This window comes from Prosopis cineraria, unplaced genomic scaffold, assembly GCF_029017545.1.
Source record: "Prosopis cineraria cultivar Desert tree isolate PC_DT_omini unplaced genomic scaffold, ASM2901754v1 PC7, whole genome shotgun sequence".
Taxonomy (NCBI): domain Eukaryota; kingdom Viridiplantae; phylum Streptophyta; class Magnoliopsida; order Fabales; family Fabaceae; genus Prosopis; species Prosopis cineraria.
Window position 1 is genome coordinate 20,135,400 of NW_026555338.1, and position 15,963 is coordinate 20,151,362.

Sequence of the window (15,963 nt, forward strand, 5' to 3'; positions counted from 1 at the left end):
TTTCATATTTGGAAAAATTTAATGTTTGTATATGTATCATGCAAGTTTAATATTGAGAAGAGAAATTATTTTTTTAAAGTGATGATTTTCTCGCATGTCTGAAAGTAAATTTAAAATGAGACTATATACAGAACACTGGTTGCTAACGGTAGTTTCGTTAGCCCTTGGCACGTCATGGTCAATGACTAGCTAGTTTGATTTTCATGAGCTTTGTTCTCACGTTTGTTATTTATAGGTCTTATACTTACGTCTGTTTTATGACTTTGACCACATCTTATTACTTACCCTCGTGCACTGTGTGTCCACATCTGTTTCATGACTTCGGCCGCATTTGGTTACTTGCCCTCGTGGACTGTGTATCCATGTTTATTAATTGTTCTAATAAGTCCCTATAAAAATGAATTTGATTATTTAAAGATTTCATATTTCATTGGTTTTTAATTGGTAATCTTTTTATAATTACTTATTTTGTTTATTTGCTTCCTTGAAATCAAGCGATAACAATATTTGATATGATAATTTAATGGCTCAATATTTCATTTAAAGTTATATAGAATCATTTTATTATGAAACTATTTAAATCTTCATGGAGATCATTGTTTTTTTAATTTATATAATTGCGTTTAACTTTCCTTTTATTAATGTTTAATTATTTATTATTAAGACATTATTCACTAAAAATAATTTTGGTTTCAGATAGTATAGCTGACGCTAAACCACCCTCTGAACATTGAGGAGTTTATTATTGACTAGACATAGATGAGGTAACGATTAAACTTTCTCTTGATGTAAGATTTTAATTATTAAATTTTATTTTGTAAACTTACTGTTAGGTGCTCCACATAGTTTGTGGCTAGGTTGTTTATGTTGTTATATATATATTTTTTATCTATTAGCTAAAAGGAGCTTTTCTCCTAATTGACTTGGTATTTTTGATTGAGATATTGTATTGTAGAATTTTTTGCCTACTTATAGAGGAGGTATTACTAAAATTTTTACAAAAATATTGAAGTATTTTATTAATATCAAAAATATTTAAGCATGGTCTAACTCATACTAAAGCATAATTATGTCTTAGTCATAGAAAGACTACCAAATTTAAGGTTTAAGGGATGTGCGGTGGTTTACATCCTATGCCGGTCATCCTCTATTTTTGGGGCGTGACACACGAAATCCATATGTAGGAGCTGAAGCGGTTTTTAAAGAGATATAATCCTTAGGCTTGAAAGAAGATTTAGTTTGTTGTCTAAGTTGACATGCTTGGCAAACTTTTTCTTGATCAAAACTTAAGGGTGGCAAACCAATTACTAAATATTTTCAAAAGCTTTTCTATTTGTCTTTTATTAACATGTGTCAAGTGTCTTTGCCATATGACTTTCTATTTCCCTAAATTTTCTTAAAAGGTTTTGAATCTAAATTAATGGTATAATAGTTACTATTGATGTCTGTATGAAAAATAACCTTCCCATTTGACTTTTTTTGTACAAGACAAAATTTAAAGTTAAAAATGACTTAGTTTCCTTTATCATAGCTCTAGCTAACACTAATGAGATTATGGAACAACCTTTTGACATATAGCACATCTTCTATGCTAACTTCCTTTCCTCTCCAATTTTGCCAATACTAGCTATATGTCCTTTTTTATCACCACCAAAACTAACATGACCTCCTTCTTTATCAAACAATTCAATGAACTAAGTTATATCCTCAGTTATGTGTCTTGAGGACCCACTATCAATATACCACTTCTACTTCTAAGATAGTGAGGCATACATACAAGTTAGGATCATTTCCCTTTAGGTACCCATTTCTTTATGGGTCCATTCTTTTACATTGGTATCCCATTACAAGGCATCACTTGTGCCATTCTTCCTATAAAGTCAAGACTTAACATGATGGCCCTTCTTGTTACAATAATCACAAGTTATAAAAGGACTAAAAGAATGGATAAAAGGTTTGAAATAAACTATGATAGTACTTTGTGGCCTCTTTAGCATCTTCTGGGACATGTTGTGAGATTATGCCTAATACCCAACCTATTAGAGATGCAATGTTGAGAGCCTATGCATCTCGGTACCATGAGTGAACTTAGCCAAATCCTTTTTCAAAGTATCATTCTAATTTTTCAATGCAATGTAGTGATAACACAAATCAGATTTTTTTTTATCTTTTTTAGAAATCTCCATTTTTAGGAGTAGTTTTCAACTTACCTTCAAGAAAAGAAATCTTCTTCTTTGCAAGGGTTAATTGTTTGTAAGTGTTTTTAGAAGACAAAATAACTTATTGAAATCATCTTGCAGTTATTACCTCTTTTAGTTGAGTACGTGTTTTAACCAGATCATCCTCTTCCTATGCAATGAGACATATGTTAGCCACCTCTTCCTATTCCTCCTCATTATCAAAGCTATCTCTTTCTTCTTTTGGGACTTCTATTTCTTCTTTTGCTTCTTTCGCCATTGAGGACAATTCCAGTTGATATGTTTTGGCCTCTTACATTTATAGCATGTAAGAGGTTCCTTCTTATCTCTCTTATTGTTACTAGAGGATTCTCTCTTGAAGTTCTTCTTTCCTTCATAGAACCTTTTGAAGCAACTGATCATCGTGTCAAACTCTTAATCTTTATCAGATTTTGGCTTAGACTTCTCTTTTATGGCCTTCAAATCAATTCGCTTCTTTTTCTTATTCATATCTTGTATTGAAGAAGGGTAGGTTTATACTCTTCTAAGCTCCTAAAGAGAGCTACAACTAAATGCATGGAAGCACCTTGTGCTTTTGTTATGGCAATTATTTTTTGTTGCCATTCTATTAGAAGACTTTTTAGCAACTTCCTCACTTTTTCAATTTGAGTGTAAGTTTTGCCCATATTCATTAGGTGATTGATGATATGAGTGAATTTGATAAGCATATCCTTAATGGTTTCTCCTTCTTTTATCTTAAATGTTTCATATTCATGAATGAGCACTACTACAAAATATGCTTATGGGAGCACTCATTTCAGAGTGATTGTGAAAAAAGCACTCCAAAAAAATAATGAGGAAAGAGAACTTTTTGAAAGCTACAATGTACAAGAGTGGTTATTGGTAAAAGTGCTCCTATAGATATTGAATATAAAAAATTTAAAACTAATCAACCTACTGGAGCGCTTATGCCAAAAGCGCTCCTGTAGAATTAAATAAATAATTAATAAGCCTAAGGAAGTGCTTATTATTAAGCACTCTAGTAGGTAAGAAAAAAGAAACCCTAAAGCAAATAAGTTATCATTGCTTTCACCTTCCAAAGCGCTTCCAAGCGCTCCAGAAGGTGATTAAATTATTATTATTTTTTTGCTAGTCGTGATTTCTATTTCCTCGCTTTCCCACTTTCAACTATTCCCATCCTCTCAAGCAGTGTGAAGTCCCAAGGTTGACCCTCTTTAGTGGCCTCCAAATCATGCTGTTACTTTTTGATTCTGCAGCATGTGTTCACCGACTAGTTGTGCGACACTGTTGTAGCTCATATTTGCATCGAGAAATCTCCGTCTGTGCTGTCCTTCACACAGTCGATGCCGTAAAGTTGCTCCATGCTTGAAGTCGAAGAACCCAGCATCATTACCCTCCGTCATCGAAGTAGCTGGAGCATCCTCTAAAGCCATTGAAGAACCTCGCCTGACGTAGTCTCCCAACATTTACGGTTCCCTCCTTGCAGTACTTGTTAGCATTTATTAACTATTTTACTTTTTTTTTGTTTGGACTTGGGTCTTTATTTTTCCCACCTTTCATTGAATGTTTTAAGGTTCACTGTTTTTGTTGGTGTTCAATTTTTCACTCAATTGGACTCTGATTTACACTGCGTATATGAATTCAAGAGATACATCATTGGATATTTGTAGGTTGGGCATTCCCTTGTCCATTAGGTAGAGAAATCATCCATATCTGATTTAAAATTTTTGGAGGATCGTGTACGTGCTTGAGCTTGATTTATGTAAATCTTTTAAATTCTGTGAATCTTGAATATGAGAAAATGATTGAAGCTGGTCCCTTGTTTGTTCACTTAGTAGGTTATTTTGGATAACAATGAGGATAAAATTGTGCTAAAAAGTAACTATTCACTCACGCACACTACTCTATCTGTGTTGCTTGGGAGTTGAGAAGAAAAAAAAAATGATGCCTTAGCAATCAAGCTTTGAAGTTACGCTAGACATTTAATGAACAATGTGCTTGAAGTCAAGCCGTCTCCATCATAGAAGTTTCTCTTTCCAATGCAACTGTTTCAATTGTTGTGTTCAACATGGTTTCTTGCCTTGGACATCTCATAGCCTTAACCCAATACTTAATTTAGTCAGACTGGAGATGTTAAAAGTGTTTTTTGGGTCTAGTTGCTGCCAAGGGATGGAAATTTAGCTTTGTTTATTTTTTCTTATAACATATTATTGCCATCTATTAATATTTCTAATAATATTGTATGGAGGCGGATTTCATTGTCCAAATCCAAAGTACTTTGAGTCTGATTATTTAATTTGAGGCTTTCTTATATTTACTGAGAATAACACCTTTTTGTTTCTAATATCTAATTTTCTTTATGCCTTCTAGGGACACATTGCTAGTCTATTCAATTTGAGAAACACCTGTTATATGAATTCAACATTGCAATGTCTCCATTCTGAGCTAACTTTGATCAATGGTTTGTTGCAACTCCATTGCTATAATGGCTGCCCTTTGTCATACTTTACTTCTTTTGGACGGGAGTTTCACATTTGATGCTTTAGTCATTTAGAATTTAATTCCTGATTTCATCTGCTACGGTCTAATGCTCCCCTTGAATCTTAATCTCATTTTGTTTGTGATATTTGTGTATATTGTATGGCCTGAATTTAAAGGGTTCTATGCTGAACAAAATATTCTATGTCCAAAATATGATGCTTCTATTCAATTTCTGTTCATGTTATTTAATATTCAAAAATTTTCAATGTATCAAAAAAAAAAAAAAGTCTATACCTTGTATATGTTTCTCGGGAATGGTCGCAGTATGCTATCTTTGAAAGTGCCAATGAGCTTTAAATATATATATATATATATATATTGTGATAGCAACAGCTTCCTAGGGACATTAGTTCACTATTACACATCACTGTTTAAGGAAAGTTAAGGGATTGTATGGAACTTGATTCCTAGGGATTGTATGTCAAGGGATATTAGAAGTAAGTGTACATGAATTTAATTCTATGAACTTACATATTAGCTTATTCATTAGCACAGCTATCTCAATCACATTATGTCCTTTTCAGTCTTCTTCAAAAATATTCTAGAATTGATGGAATTTAAATAAAAAAAACAGAGGCAAGATTGACTTTAGACACAAACCCTTGTCTCCAACACCATTACAAAAAATATCTTTGGGAGCACTCATGAAAAAAGTGCTACTAAAAATAGAGGCGAAACTTACTGGAGTGCTTATTTAATTAAGTGCTTCTAATGGTGTGTTTTATTTATTTTTATTTTTTGATATTTAATTTCAGAGTGCTCTTTTTGAGAGTGCTCCTAAATGTAAAATATTTTTTAAATATATTTTTTAAAATTTTTATTTTTGAATTTTAGGAGTGCTTTGTAAAATGAGCGCTCTTAAATTCTTGACATATTCAAATCTCTATTAAAAGAAAACTTCTCTCATTTACAAAAACCCTAACAACACACAATTGTTTAGGGCCATCAAATGATCTAAAGTCACTCTCTAATGTAAATAATATCAAAATTTATTAAAATTTGTTAGTGTAAAGCAAATTAAATTTAGTTCTATTAATATAATTTTCAATGGGATAAGACTTGTCGTCGTCGTTATTGTTGTAATATAATTTTTGTTCATTTGCTCTATTGTTGTTGTTGTGAGGCAATGAAGAAAATTGGAAATTTGGACTTATGTGACTCTTGCTTTTTGTACTTTTTTTTAGGTACAAATGTAACACTTGCTTTGTCTAATACTTATTTTATAATTTTTAATAAAAATCACTACAAGAAAATCAAGATTTAGCAAGGACCATATTCCTCGCTAAACCAGTTATATTCCTATCTAATATCAATTTAATTTCCTCGCTAAATGTGTAGCTAAATGGCGGGTCGCTAATATTTAGCGAGGAGCACTTTATTCCTTGTTAATTAGTGAGGAAATAGTGAGGACTTTATTGCCTCTCTAAATTTAGCGAGGAACTAAAATTCCTTGCTAATTTCTCACTAATCCTATTTTTTTAGCTAGGTCTTTTAGCGAGGAACTCTATCCTTGCTAATTGGAGAGGAATTAATTCCTCTCTAATTCCTCGCAAAATCGGTTTAATTGAAGAGGAATTAATTCCTCGCTAATACCTTGCAAATCAATTTAATTGGAGAGGAACTAATTCCTCACTCAATTGCACATTTGTTTTATAAGAATTAAAATTTTGATCATAAATAAATCAAGTTCAATCAAGCAATTGATTAGAAAATGAAATATAAAGTATACAATATAACATAAATGGTTCAATCTATTAATCATATATAAAAAGTCACAACATAATGGTTCAATATGTTAACAACATCTCCTACATTTGGTGTAGGATGTGGAGGAGTACGATGAACAATATTAATCTTACAAGTAGTCTTGTCATGATTTACACATATCATAGCAGCATGTAATTCAAGTCCATAAACTTTATTGGTCTTCGTCATCCAACCAATTGCCTTCAACCATGCTTGAGCCACCTAATCTTGAGAGAGAGAAGCTTGAGCTTCAATGAAGTTTCCATCATCAACATTTACATCTTGGCCTCCATTTTCATTTTCAAACTTTGCAACATTCTCAAATTCTCCATGTTGCTCAATAAAGAATTAAGGAACTATAAAATAAAAATGGAGCATCAGACAAAGGTGTGGGGTTCCACCCAGCCATGCCTATCTACGTGTGATAAATACTTAGTACATATATAGCATTAAAGATTCTTGGGAAAATCACTGCTAAGTCTCTCATAAGCCATAACCATTCTTGTACCCAAAAGTCCCACCAAATGCTGAAATGAATCTGTGGTTGTATGATACAAGTAATATGTGAAGCAGAGATTTTGGAAAAACTGCTGCAATAAATTAATGGTTTACGTAATCTACATCGCAGTTTCATATATAAAATACTAATACCTATTTTTACATATAACAATGTATTTATTAATTATTATTTTCATGTACAAGATTTAACACTCAACTTTATTAACTTTTGCTATCATAAATGCTCCACTTGATATGCTAAACATGCTAACTAGTGCCTATTCATCATTCACCCGCATGCTTTCATCACTCATATATCTATAAATCTTATATATATTTTTCTTATCTTGAACTCTATAAGCATACTCGGGGAACAATAAACCCAACCAAAGACATTTTCAAAGCAGAAAAAATAAGCGGATTAATGCTTATCATTTTTCATATCAGTTAGTTAAACCTGTTTTTGTAGGTTTCCAGTCATTAACTAATTGCTTAAAAAGTTGTATATGCACTAATATATTATGATATACATTTCCCATTATCAAATAGAAAAGGAAGTGCATATGTAAGCTACTGGCCATTGGTAAAGTTCCTGAATCCTAAAAGCCTAAACAACAGTGGTAGGCCATGAATATATATATATATATATATATATTTGAACCCTTGAAACAGAAAAGCTCATCATGCAATTTTTTTGCTAACCAAAGCACAAGATAGCATAAAAGCTCATCATGCAAATTTTAGTCAACTTGATTCATCATCATCATTATCCTCACTATCATATTGAGCAATTTCATCATTCTCCTCTTCACTATCTTCCTCTTTAAACTCTATAAACTCATCTACGCCACTTATGAATTTTTCAGTTAACCCCTTTCTACTCTGATCTTGTCTATTGTACATCCAACTTCTATCATTCATCATTCCTCTATGTTCCAAAAAAAAAAAAGAAAAATAGACAATTAGGACTAAGTTTAGGGGTGCAAAAATTTAAGTTTCCCAAGACAAAATTTACCAACAACTACTACTAAATCATGTACAATTTAAGGCATGAACTTATGACATGGTATAGGTTGCATCTATCAACTATATATTGAAAATAACTAAATAAGTAAACAACACTGATACAATAGTTAGATTGGCACATCAGGAATTCTTAGTAAGTGGACAAAATAAGTGCCAAAAGTCTGATCAATTAACTGGAAGAGAGAATAATTATTACCATCTACCTCAAATAATAACAAACCAAATTTTTTGATCAGGTTATTTCATCTAAATTCTCTATTGAAGCAAAAAATTCACAAGCAAATTACTAAAAGGACAGAATGGATCTCATGTCAACGTGACACATCAACTTTTCCAGTTAGAACCACAGATTCGATACTAATTCCACCATGAAGCATGAAGAATAGCTTATACACAAATTTAAAAAACAGAGAAGAAAGAAAATGATAACTCAGAATCCATTTGATCATAAAGCAAATGCATCCACTTTTGTCTCATTAGAATTGTGACATCTAGATTAATATGTTCAAGTATCAAAATCTTCCTTTTTCAAGTATCAAACACCACGAGAGGGAATCCACATCCTGTAGTAGTATTTATTATGGTGATGAGTAGGAACTAGGGCGGCATTAAGGCAAAATAAATGAGTTTCAATCTATCAGACATTAAACAGAGAACATATTTAAGTGTGTATTTAGTAATAGTCAAATGCTGTTGCTTACCACAATTGCCAAAGTGGCAACTAAACGAGTGAGAATGTATGGTTCAGAGTCCCTGGTTTACTCAATTCACCCACGGTCCACAGAAACAGAAAACTTGAGTTAAGAATGCAAGTTCCTCATTCGAGTAAGCAGTATATGTAAGGGGCAGAAGATTGAGCATGAGCTGCACATGACATAAAATGTAGAGACACAAAATTAGCATTCCAATGGATACATTTTGTTCCTTTGATCAGATTAATCATATAAAGGAAAGCAAGAGGCTTAAAGAGACTCAAAACATCAAAACCAAGCTTATGAGATTTGCGAATAGGAATGAAATGCCGACAGCCAAACTAACACCAACCATTAAATCTCTTTGCAACAATTAGAAGAACAGAACAATTCATCAAGACTTAGGAAGAGCAAAACAAGCCACACAATAGTTTGAATCATATAAAAACCTGGTGAAAGAGAAGTTCTCCCTTCAGCAATTGGAACGGTGACGGCAACTGGAAAAGCGATAGCAACACAGTGCCAACACTGCTGCACCTCGATGATTTGGGAGATGAAGTTAATAATGAGGTTAGATTAAAGAAAAAAATCAGCTACAATGGAGTGATTTACACTGGGTGTTCTCACCTGCACATCCTCACTTGAGTGCCTGCGTCTCTTCATGTCTGCGGTTTGAGTGTGCGCTTGATGACTGAGGGACGGGGAGCGCACGATGAAAATGAGAGGGTTAGGTCCATGTGAAAAAAAAAAATGGAGGGAATAGAATTAGGTCTGAAAAAAATTAGAGGGATACAAAATTGTAGATGGAATATATTTTTTAAAAAAATATTTTTATATAAGAGATCTTATAAAGAAAAAAAATTATATATAAGATATTATAATTTTTTAAAACAATTATATAGAAGGTAAAGGTATTATAAATTTTTAGAAAATATTTTTAAAATATTATAAAATAATATACTGACTAATTTTTAAGATAGTATAAAATAATAATTTGGTAAATTAAGTACATTTTTTTTTAAAAAAAAATACAAAGTTAGAACCTTTTTAATTATTATCATTTTTTATCTTGTTATTAACTTTTTAGAGAGGAACAATCATCCCTCACTAATTTCCTCGCTGTTTAAATATTTAGAGAGGGGCTATAGTATTTTTGGCTAATTTTCCTCGCTAATTAGGCAAATTAGAGAGGAATATGTTACCCCTCATTAAAGTTCCTTGCTAAATACTTTCTCAGAGAGGAAATTAAATTTCCTCACAAAATTCCTCGCTAATATAACTATTTAGAGAGGAATACATAAGTCCTCGCTAAACTTCCTCGCTAATCTAACTTTTTCTAGTAGTGAATTAACCATCACTTTTATCATGCTTTATCTAATACTTTTATCATGCTTTAAAATAAGAAAGTTGTGAGTTTAAATATAGGTCCTCGCATTTCAAGAGCACTCCTGTATATTGATATACAAGAGCGCTCCCATATATTGACATATAGGAGCCCTCTTTAGAAGAGCACTCCTGTATGTCAATTCTACAGGAGCGCTCATATAACGACTGCTCCCGTAGGCCATTTTTATGCTTTTTTATTTACATATATGGGAGCACTTTTTGTGACCGCCTTGTTAACAGTGCTCCTATATCTAAAACATACAGGAGCGCTTTGTAAAGCACTCTCATATATTTTAGAGCTCTTGATATGGGAGCGCTTTTGAAGCGCTCCCTGAAGCTAAAAAAAAGTACTCCTGTAAACTTATTTTGTAGTAGTGCAATCATAAATCTGAATCACGTGGCACAGTTTCTTGGTGGCCAAATTATTTTCTTGAATTTGGATAATACATTTAAACTTATGCTCCTCTTAGTTGCTGTGCAATATTGAGTCATGGGAGGGACATTTAGAAATTATTTTCTTGGTAGCCAAATTATTTTCTTGAATTTGGTTTATACATTTTCAGTGATCTTGAATTTTTGACATTATTCTTTCACTCTCTTTGCGTATGTGTTCTTTGCCTTTATCAATGAAGTTCTCTTTAACGGTTACTTTGTTAGACACATAAAGCTTTAGAGTTTATGTGTCTTAATTTTCTTTACTTTGTATTATCAGGTAACTTGACAAGATTATTTTTGAGGACCTATATTTCACAGTTCTACATTTGGTTGACGCGAGTCAACATATCAATGAATTTGTTTATTATTATATTATGCAGCCCGCCTTTTTCTCCATTAATTATGTCAATTGTTAGTTACCGGTGTATTCTTATCATTTGGATGATCAAACTCATAAGAAACATTAAGATCCATGTATGTGATACAAATATGCAACAATAGGAAAATTCGTGGAAAAAAAAGATATTTTGTGATTAGATATGTGCTTGTAATTATTTTAATATTTTATGACAAAACCAAAGATTTAAATATTACATGATATAAAAAATTGAAGAATCAAAGAAAAAATAAAATTTTAATATTACATGTTGTATAAGAAACAGCAAAGAACCTTGATTTATATGGGTTTTGTCATAATTGGTTGAAATAGAATTTAAAATGTTACACGTATACTACATGATATCTCTTATTTTTTGTAGCTTGACGTAATTGTTGGAGGCAATTTTTTTTCACATGAATAATTTTTTTGATTGTAATATAATGTTTAGATTATTAGATTACATTAAAAAAAATTTTACTGATTTTTCGGTTAGAGTAGTTAATTGAGATTGTAGCTACAAAATTTACTAGAACATTGTATTTTTTTTTTCATGGAAATGTATTTTTCATTTTGTTGTGGCGTTCAACTTTTGCATATTATGGATAACAATGTAAAGCAAAATCAATTTTTTTAAAGAAAAACTAATAAATGAGGTAAATAGGAGCGCTTTTAGGAGGAGCGCTTCTGTATCTACAGGAGCACTCTAGCCATGAAGCGCTCCTATCGGGACAAGCTAGAGGAGCACTTTTGAGTAAAAAGGCTCCCGAAAGCCTTCATACCTCTCAAATTTTGTTACGCCTATGGGAGTGCTCTTGTATATTCCAGAGGAATGGAATGATGAAGACCAGCATCTAGTCAACTTTAACACCAAGGCAAAACTTACAATAGGTTATGCATCAATCAAATAGAGTGCTAGTATGTGACTCACTATACCACTACAAAAGAAATGTGGGATGCTATCAAACAAGCCCATAAAAGAACAGATGGCATCAAAGAAAATAGAAAGAGCAATCTTGATACTTAAAACTATCCATGCAAGTTTAATATTGAGAATGAAAACTATATTTTAATAGTGATGATTTTCTCGCAGACTTGAAAATGATTTTGGATGGGACTTTATGCAGAACACTAATTGCTACATTTAATACTATCGAGGAAAGTGTCCATGTCTAATTGTCACTTGATGTGTTGAAGAAATTGGAGAGAGACTATTAACCTATAGAAATTTATGTCATTTCCACATATTTTCCTACATGTCCATGTACTTTTTAGTTCAAATGTAAATATTTTGTACACAAATATAGAAAAATGGGCTTTGGTTGAACTGAGCTTTGGTGATAGTATTTATTGGAAATTTTTTGTTAAAATCTTGCCTTAATTTTGTCTTTGAAAATTCTCATGTTTGTTTATGTTGTTTTATGTGACCTCTAATGGATAAGCATGCTAAATAATGGAGAGTGATAATTGGAGCAAATAGTGTACCAAAAATAAGATTGTCCCTCTACATCATGTGCCATAATGCATACACATTCTACCATAGCACATGACATAGAGGGGGAATAATTCAACCTACATGTACATTGTGGTGCATGTGCTGTATGTCATGGCTCATGGGTAGTTAGCTGTGGTAGATGGCACAAAAGTACTACTATGCATTTTGATTGCTCAAGCAAAAAATAGGGTTTTATAAGCTCATTTCCAAGCCTTCATAAAAGCACACACGCATGAGCGCGCACACACAAATTCTAGAGATCTTGGGGCTCAAGTTTATCTAATGTTCAGGATTCTTGAAAGATGTTAATCCAAGGATTGAATATTTTAAGAGATTCAAGTGGATTTCCTTTGGTTTTTATGTTTCTTTTCCCTTTTCATCTCTTTGTTTTTGATATAGGTGTTGAATATGTATTTGGATATTCCTTGCTCTTTTCTAGACATGAGTAGCTAGTTTTATTGTTCTACGATTATTTTGAACTTTTGTATGGATTATGACTTGCTTACTCCTCTCTTTTAATAGGTAATGATGTGTGTGTGTGTGTGTATTTCTTTTATCCTTTACTTAATGCTTTTAAGCATTTGATTGCCATTTGGATTGTTGGTGTTCATTTGGGCTATGCCAAAATTAACTTAAATATAGAACTTGAATAAAATAGTGTTGGACTTGACGTTTACAAAGATAAATAAATAGTTTTGTTAGTAAAATAGAGATATTTTACTAACCCTTCATAGTCAAGTTAAAATTAATGCTTAAAATTTGTTTTTATTAATTATTTTTCAAGAGATTGAGAATTTTAATGCTAGCACTTATTTTCATCAAAATTAAGTTGACTTGATTTTGATTTGAGAAAGCTTTTTCAAGTAACTTAAAATATTAAACCAACATTTATTTTTATTAAAAATCTTGTTGAGAGGAATTTACTTTTTGGGTCTTAATAAATTCCCATTTTCTTGAATTCAAAGTTTCAACCAATTATCACTTGTTTAAAAACATTTTTTACTTTATTCTCATTACTTTTACACAAACTTTGTTCTTAATTTTGCCCAATCTAATCCAAGGCTTGATAGTAATTTTTAACTCTCTTTCACTTCATCCTCATGTGAACAATATCTTTGAAAAACTCTACTACTTGTGATGACCCGTGCACGTAATGTGGCAATGTTTTGACAGTGAACAGAGACTGATACGTGTGTCTTGCTTCCCTTTTTATAAGCAAAAGGGTGGTTTTTCTCATAATTCCATATTTCATGTTTATAGGGCCATTACCAACCTTTTCTCCGAACTTCCTTCTTTTCCTCCTATTTTTGAAGTAGTGCATCCATTATTCTCTCTTGCAAGCTAAGTAACTTCTCTCCTGCCAGAAACTTGATGTGAGCTTGGCTCAAAATTTATATCTTAGACTAAACAGATAGTACATTGTATACTTTATATACATAATATTATATATTATATAATAAATTATATTACATATATGATTAACATATATTAATTAAAATTTAAATTATTTGAAAATTTTAAATTCAATCCCAAAGTTATATAAAATAATATGTTAACAACAAGAATCTACAATTTTATAATGTAACGTCAAATTAAAAAAAAAGTTTGAATTTGAATTTTATATTCTCCAAAAAAATCAAGATTAATAATTAATTAATCAATTTTTTTCTACTCCTAAAATGATTTTTCTTTTCCCCTTTCTATGTTAAAAATGAAAATTATTAGAATTATCTCTTAAACTGGTATTTAGATTAAAATATTTAATTCTAACCATATAAATATTGTTTATAGTAATTTCAATAAAAATTGATTTTCATTAATTCTTCTTAATATTAAATTTCATATATGTTTTGGAGTATATGAATTTTTTATTTTCTTATATTAATAATTGGATATAAAATATTTTTTGTGCGTAACAATTTTGTGATTTAGTAAAAAAAATTATTAAATGTTATATTGAAGAAAAATATGAATAACCACTATATATAACTTTAATCATTTATGGTTAAGGATCCAATTAAAGAATTTGTCAAAAAAAGAATTAAATTAAAGAATAATAAATAGGAATCTAGAAAATGGGGAATGTTAGACTAAAAGCATAAGGGAGAGGGGGGAGAGTTAGACGATATGTTAAACATCTTCGAGCACTCCATAAATCCCTAATATAATTATTGAATATCTTGAATGCGTATTGAGCTAGAACTTCTTGTGTTCAACATTAGTGTTGAAGCTCACTAAATAACGATTGAACGTTCTCTACAATTCCTTTGAAAATTTGCATCTTAATATCCCTTACACATGTGTCCAAACAATTAATAGTCTAAAAATATAAAACTAAAAAAAATAGAAGTTGTCCATAAATCCATCTTTAATTTGAATAAGAAACGTATATGACAACAAAAATTAGTTCCTAATTCACATATTTATTTCAACCGTCTCTAATTTTATTTCTAAATTAGATGACTATGTTTATGTCTCCAAATTCATCAAAAAAAAAAATCTCAAATTTAGTCTCTAAATAAAAAATTAAAAAGGTTTGGAATTGGTATTGGAGACAGATTTTGACATGACTAGTATAGAAATAGAATTTATTCATCTCTAAACTCTTATTTCTAAGTTTTTTTTAAATTAAATTATATTTTCAATGCATAAAGATAGAATTTGAGTTGGATTTGGAGACAATTTTGTAATGGATATAAACTATCTCTGAATCCATCTATTTGTTATAGAATTTTTTTTTTAAATTAAAGTTGTCTCTAAATTTAAAACCAATTTCAGATTTTATCTGTACACTGCAAAAAGTCGCAGAACAGAGTGCAGAGCGTTCGCTTCTGTCTCTGTTTTCTTTCTTCTCATTTCCCATCGCATAGGCTTCAATCTCTTCATTGCTTTGCTCGTCTACTCGCCGCTGGTAAGTGTCCGTCTCTTTCGTCGCTGTTCGTCCATCTCTGTTAGGTGGAATAACTGAATCTCTTCTTTGTTTCTGCTTTGTTTGTGACTGACAGAGGTTTATGGGTGTGTGCGTGCCCAGTCCTTCTTTTTCTTCCTCCTCAGCTGCTGGACTTGCGTGTGCGTTTGCCTAGAAAGCTCAAATCCTTCCTCTTTCCGGTCTGATATTCTGCTTCTTCTTCCCGTTAAGCAGCTGAGTAGAACTCATCTCTTATCGTTCAGTGTAGTCAATGAGCTGAGGAGTGGCTGTTACTACTGCACTTCTATTTGGGGTAAGATGTTGATGCTTTCTTCTTCTCCTTTGGATTCAAAAGCAGAGTGATCATCCTTTCTCTTCTTCCTCTGGCCGTAGAGTGCGACGTTCCTGCTCCTTAGGTTTGCTGTCATAATTTTGAGGAAATTAAGCTATATTTTGGTTGGTGCTGCGTATTACTATTTTAACTTGGTGATGAGTTGAATACTGAAGATAGAGTTGATGTGGTAGTTGGTTAAATTTTTTAAATGCCTACTGTGAACTGAACTTTGATGAATGCCCTCAATATGTTTAATTGTCATAGAGGCTTTAGCTAAAGATTGAAATTTTAAAATATCAAATGAGGAGTAGGGATTGCGTAAGATTTT

The 15,963-nt window shown here is 31.5% G+C and overlaps 1 protein-coding gene and 1 long non-coding RNA gene across 2 annotated transcripts; one reads left to right on the forward strand and one right to left on the reverse strand.

Annotated features, from left to right (window-relative positions):
- Positions 1-6,472: 6,472 nt before the first annotated feature.
- On the reverse strand, positions 6,473-9,439 carry LOC129316834 (uncharacterized). Its single transcript, XR_008594807.1, has 4 exons — positions 9,329-9,439; positions 9,151-9,232; positions 8,711-8,873; positions 6,473-6,841 (listed from the first exon to the last, which is right to left on the reverse strand). It is a non-coding gene; the product is annotated as an uncharacterized LOC129316834 (long non-coding RNA).
- Positions 9,440-12,474: 3,035 nt separating this feature from the next.
- Positions 12,475-15,763, forward strand: LOC129316563 (uncharacterized). Its single transcript, XM_054960981.1, has 3 exons — positions 12,475-12,497; positions 15,172-15,304; positions 15,425-15,763. The coding sequence occupies exons 1-3, from the start codon at positions 12,475-12,477 to the stop codon at positions 15,662-15,664; spliced, it is 396 nt and encodes a 131-aa protein (XP_054816956.1). The 3' UTR covers positions 15,665-15,763.
- Positions 15,764-15,963: the final 200 nt, after the last annotated feature.